Raw genomic sequence first — 6,000 nt, 5'->3', positions numbered from 1 at the left:
TCAGCCCTCACAGGCACTTCCTTCTGCCTCATGCCTGTTTGCAAACTTTTGCTGTTGAGCCTATCTCCTTTGAAGGTGAAAGCACGCATGATGGTTCCTCAGTTCTGGCTAATGCTCTCATCTGGTCATGGCATTTGCTGCCACATCCCACAAGACTTACATAGATGATGACTGCTTCTCACAGTGCTCCCTGGAGATGAGTAGGTGGGTGAGTTGGTCGTGTCCCTGCATTTCACAGGTGAGGAGGAGGAGTTGGACATCGAAGTGACTGGCCTCAGGCTAAACCGAGTTTATCGTTAGAATCTAAGACTTCCCCATTCCCAGTCTTAGACTCATTTCTCAAGACCAGAGTGTGGTTGTCCCCAGACTGGGGGAACCAGCAACGAGACTTTAGTTTGCAGTGAGCACTGTGATGGGCCCAGCTCTGAATGAAAATATCCAAGAACCACTGTGTTAACCCAGGCTGTTCTCATAGCCACCTCCTAGCAGCCCCTGCCACTTTGGCTTAGCTTTGTTCCACATGAAGTGAGGCATCACCCGTGCACACTGCTCTCCTGAGAACAAAGGCACTTATCTGCCTCCGCAGCTTTCAGTCAATCCCTTTCATTTCCTAGATTCAGCACACAGCGGGGTGGGGGGGATTATAATGTTGATCTTTGCCTCCCATTCTGAATTGTGACTATGAGCTCCTCTTTTTCATCCCCTTGCCTCAGCTGAGCTCTGGGAGATGAAAAGGAGCAGGCATTTGCTTTTCTGGCAGTCGGACTGTCTGCGATTTGCATGACTCAAGTGACCCAACCTGAACTAGACTTTTTCGGCTGGACGTTCAGGATCGTTTTAAGAACCTGAATTGTCGCTGAGAGCAGCAACTTGCTGCCTCATCAGCAAGTGACTTGAGGGAAGGGCGTGTTTGTCATTTCCCCAACCATATAGTTGGCCCACCAAAAGATACAGTACCAAAAAAATTCTGTGCTCGTATGTTCCCTGGACCATCTGGCTACTACACAGTCCCACTCTGCGGACAGACCGAAGCCAATGCAGCCACCGTGAATTGTGAGCAGGATGGTTCTAGGAGGAAAAAAATCTGTCCCTTGACTTGCTGCCCGTCGGCTTCTGTAGCTGACCAGGTAGAGGAGCAGTTTCTCCTGCTGAACCGCTGCACTGGGCGTTTGTCCTCTCTGCAGACTGAATGCCAGGTGTTTCCAAGGATGCAGCTTTCATGCAGGAGACTGGCTTGTGTCAGCCACTCAGAGGAGGAGGAGTAGCCGGCCATTAGACTGCAGTGGCATTTGTTCTTGCAAGGGAGAGTTGAGAAAAGAGGCAGGGAATGAGATGGTGAGATGACCTCCGGGGCCTGTTTCAGCAGCACGGTAGGTTGTGATGATCAGTAGGTATCACTGAACCTTCCACAGAATTCAGTTAGTGCAAAGATGACAGATCTTAGGGGTTAATTAAAAAAAAAACCCCAAAACCCTCTTATTGGATGAATAGCTCTGACTTCAATAGAACATCTGTTTTTGCAGGTCTCAGGTCCAGCTGCATTGCAGAGAGACCCAGGCTTTCTCCTACTGCACATCCTTGACCTTGGCATCTTGCTCTTTCGCTGGCCTGGGGCTGGCAGTGGCAATGTCTTTCACTGCTCAGTTAATTCCCTTCATTTTGGTGGCAGAGCTGAGTTGTGCTGAATGGCCTTGCTCTCAGTCCACAGATAAAAGTCCGTTCTGTGTAGCGATGGGGCAGCTCTTTGTTTAGTCTGCAGAAGAGAAGACTGAGGGGGATTTGATAATGGTCTGCAAATACCTGAAGGGTGGTTACAGGGAGGATGGAGAAGGGCCTTTCTCTGTGGGGACAGAACTAGGACTAGGAGCAATGGCCTCAAGTCACAATGGAGGAAGCATAGGTTGGAGATTAGGAAGAACTTTTTGACGCCAAGGGTGGTCGAGCATTGGAGCAGGCTGCCCAGAGCAATGGATTCTCCATCGCTGGAAGTTTTCAAGAGAAGGTTGGACAGATACTTGGCTGGGGTGGTGTAGTCAGAGATGATCTTGCCCTGAGCAGTGGACTGGGCTGGATATGAACTTGTGAGGTCCCTTCCAGCCCTGCTTTCCTGTGATCCAGTCTAGGAGGAGCTTGCATCTAGGGGTTCACTCAAATGTCTTCCTCCTAGTCTTGAGTGTGAGGCAGGAGCCCTGTTTACTTAGGTTGCTTAATCCCCATGTGATAAACCTTGGCGATGATTTTAGATCAAGAGCTAAAACAGCAGGCGGGCTTCTGCGCCTCTGACACAGCCAGCAAGGTGGAGAATGGAGCTGTGCACTAACCCAAGCCCTGGATGCGAACGTGAGGACTGTGACCCAGCCTGGGAGCTCCAGTGGAGTGGCCACCCCCAGTTGCTCAGGTCAGGAGGGTCCCCATTCGGTGCTTTGTTAATCGGCAGCTCACTCACCGTTCCCACTGCCTCTCTTCTGGCACCAAGCTCCATGTGTCAGTCCTCTCTCACAGCTGCTGGCTACTGCACCTAGGGCTTCAGTGAAGCTACTGTTGTCCGAGGTGCCAAATCAGACCTCATCTGGGAGCAGGCTGCTTGGGGTCTGTCCTGATGGTTTTATATACTGCAAACATCTTGTTTTGTACAGCAGGTGGGAGGGGGCCCAGCCTCAGTTTTTGGCCAGAAGCCCTCAGAAATAACCCATGGAAACCTAGCTGTTCCTGATGGTGTGTTGGGGCTAAATGCCTTTTCAACTCCTTTGGCCGCCTTCCTGATCTGTAGCAGAAATTTGGCCTCTGCCTGGAAATAAGCAGTAAAGCCACCTCCTATCAGAGGCTGTGACTGTCTGGTAGTTGCAGTGGAGCACTCTCGCAAGCATGTGGTTATCAGGGCTGCCATTTACAGCACAGCTCCCAAATGTAGCTCCTCTCTCCAGAACCAGCAAGTTGTTCACATTGGCAGAATCCCAGTGAGGATCTGCTGGTTTATGCCCCGATCCCTGCAGATCATGGGTCCTCTTCCACCCAATGACCTAAAATCAGTTGTGCAATGGTAAATGAAAGGCCGGCTGTCCTCTCTATGTAAAAATAAGGCTTATTAGTAAAAGCAGCAGACTGAAATCTCTGGGCTGGTAGGCCCAGGGCAGGATGGGCTCTGGGTGCACTTTCCAGAGGGCTGTCTGATGCTTGCATTTTGCGCTGTGGGTTTTCATTCTTATTTAAAGATGGGGCTGGAGGGGAGCATAAGGGAAGCAAGGGATCATGAGTGGCATTCTGGTTCTTAGGAAACAGGTACCCAGACGTCCAAAACCACTATCGTCACTGGATTGGCACAAAACTGAAGGGCTGCAGGCTTCTTCCTCAGACACTCGGGGAAGGATTATTGGAAGGCTCTCTCTTGTCTGGGATGAGGCATGTTGGTAGAGGAAAGAGTGACTTTCCAGCTAAGACACCTGGACTCAGGAGACCCGGATTAAACTCTCCTAGCTCTGGCCCTGACTCCCATCCTCAGTCTATACAGAGAGTTGTTTGGGGCAGGCACGGTCCTTTGCATTGTGTTTGTACAGCACCTGGCAAGAGTCTTTATCTTGGCTGTGTCCATTGTTATATAAATACAAATGGCTGGGAGGCGTCGTGGGGATTATTAGTACCGTCTGTGCATTGTGGTCAGATAGAGCATTGGAGTCTTTCGGCTGCTGTTGCAGTGCTCGCTGATTGTTAACTGAAACGTGGCATATGGGGAACATGTCGCCCTGTTGTCTGAGCCTGCCTCTGGCCTGCACCCGCAGGGCTGGAAACTAAAACTGCGTTTAAAGAGTGTTAATTTGGCCCTTGCCTATTGCACTGGCCTAGGCATGTCTGCCTAGTTGGTGCTTACTCCCCTGGGGTCAAGAAGCTGTGTTAGAAGCTTTAGGGCAACTCGCTGAGTAACAGTTGACTTGCTTAACTGTAAATATCTGAGCATCCTGGAGCCGGTTGCAGAAGAGCTGTGCATTGAATAGGAGGAAATAAAAGCTTTCCCTTTGTGAAAAAGCCTGGAGGCTGCTTCCTACCCTCTCCTGTAACTAAGGTGTCTCCTTCATTTCAGGACACTTACATCGATGACTCCATCTTCTCCTCCCCTGCGGACTCCCTCTCCAGCATCGCTGATTCTAAGGATTTCCTGCCTGCTGACAGCCTGAACCAAGTGCCAACGCTATGGGATGTTAACACAACGCCACAGAACCAAATAGAGGTAAGTGGCAATGCCCCATGCCTTCCTCCTCACTCAGCCATGACAAGATCTTTCAGTCCTTAGCAAAGACCTGCCAAGGGGATGAGGAAGTCAGCCCTGGTACCTGTCAATGGTAACACTGCCCTTTCATCAGCCCCAGAGGGAGTGCTGCTTCCAGTAAGGTTGACTCAGCTTGGGTGGGGCAAGGTTTTACATATCTCAGCTTATGACCCACTGTATTGTATTTTCAAAGAGCTCTTCCTCAAAATATCATTGCTGCAGGCCATTGAAGGAGCAGAGCATCAAGATGTGCTAGTAATGCAACCTTGCAAACCGCTGCATGAGTGATAGCTAATCCTTGCAGGGGCATGGTGAGGTGGTTTCATAGTTTCATGGTGCTTAGGGTTGGAAGGGACCTAAACAGATCATCAGGTCTGACCCCCTGCCCTTGGCAGGAACGAGTGCTGGGGTCATAACACCCCGGCCAAAGGTGTCCAAGGTAGGGACACTCATCATCACAATGAAGGTGCACACCCAAAACAGGCAGCATTTAGGTGTCTGTGCAGTGGCTGACTGCAGCACGCTGTTGGGCTGTGTTCCCTAGAAGCCAGCTAGCTCCATGGTTGAGCCATGCTGCTAGCTGCATCCATCGCATGTTTGTTTTCCATTGCAAATATTTCTTTTTTTATAACAGCAGCCAAATCCAAACCCTTGGCAGGTTTGGAGCAGCTCCCATGTGCTCCCTGTGTTTGTCATGTGGATACATGCATACTTGCGTTCAGCCCTGCACCTCCTTTCCCGCCGCATTTGCTTAATGCTACTCCTTTATCATAGGACTATGGTAAGAGCAGCCATGGCCAGTGAGTTTTCCAGAGTATAGAGTTGTGCCAAAACCCTAGGGTTGTTTTCATCAGGGTGCCCCCTCCTGCCATACACTCATCCTTTGTTTCCTGGCTGGCTGTTGTCCTTGGATCACTGACAGGGATTACTGTGGAAAGCTTTAATCAGTCCTGTCTGGAAAGCAACATATAGAGCCTCTGGATGGCAATCTCACATAAAGGTTGGGTGGGGTTGTTAGTTGTAGCTGTGTTGGTCTAAGGACGTAGGCAGGCAAGCTTCTTTGGGTAGATGTGACATCTTGTATTAGACCAACTAAATAGTGGGAAAAAAGTTCTTTGAAAGCTTTTGGGCACAAACGCCCTTTTTCAGGCATTGGAAGACTGCTTCTCCCTGGAGAACACATAGCAACAGCAGAGTCTCCCTATGCCTGAAGAAAGGGTTTGTGCCTGAAAGCTTGCAAAGAACATTTTTTCCAACTATTTAGTTGGTCTAATAAAAGATACCACATCTAACCAAAGAACCTTACATGCCTATGAAGGTTGGGTGGCATTTTCAGATGCTGCACTTTGTTTTGGCTCCCTTAGGAGGTTCTTTGTGAGAGCAGTTCTCCGTTAGTCACCGACAGCTTCACATCTGTAAATAGTCACGGTGGAAAGATGGGTGCTTGTTGCAGCTCAGCAGTAAGAGGATCTAGTAGTGATCTTTGACTGTTGCTTTGTAACTTCACATTGAGCCAGCTTGGGACTTGAATTGGGCTCTTTGCTCTGCCACACACTTTTTGGAACACCTCAGGCACATCACTCAGACCCAGTTCCTCAGAGGTATTCAGGCACCTGGGCATTGCTCCAGATCAGTGAGTCTCAGGCGCATAACACCTGAGTCTCTTTTGGTCTCTGTATCCTACCTGTGGAATGAGGAATAACAGCATTGTCCTGCCTCTCAGCATGGTTGTAAGCCAC

At 49.7% G+C, this 6,000-nt stretch overlaps 1 protein-coding gene across 6 annotated transcripts in view; it reads left to right on the top strand.

Annotated features, from left to right (window-relative positions):
• Nucleotides 1-6,000, top strand: part of SBNO2 (strawberry notch homolog 2) — a 117,331-nt gene that overhangs the window by 84,425 nt on the left and 26,906 nt on the right. For all 6 annotated transcript variants that reach the window (XM_019513541.1, XM_019513540.1, XM_019513542.1 and 3 more), the window contains one exon: nucleotides 4,076-4,222. In XM_019513541.1, the coding sequence (XP_019369086.1) occupies nucleotides 4,076-4,222 (147 nt within the window). The remainder of the gene's footprint in view (nucleotides 1-4,075; nucleotides 4,223-6,000) is intronic.

The sequence above is a fragment of the Gavialis gangeticus genome, unplaced genomic scaffold (genome assembly GCF_001723915.1).
Source record: "Gavialis gangeticus isolate Ggan-Ray unplaced genomic scaffold, GavGan_comp1, whole genome shotgun sequence".
NCBI classification, from domain to species: Eukaryota; Metazoa; Chordata; order Crocodylia; family Gavialidae; genus Gavialis; species Gavialis gangeticus.
The sequence above is the reverse complement of the archived record's forward strand: the minus strand, read 5'-3'. Positions and strand labels throughout refer to the sequence as shown.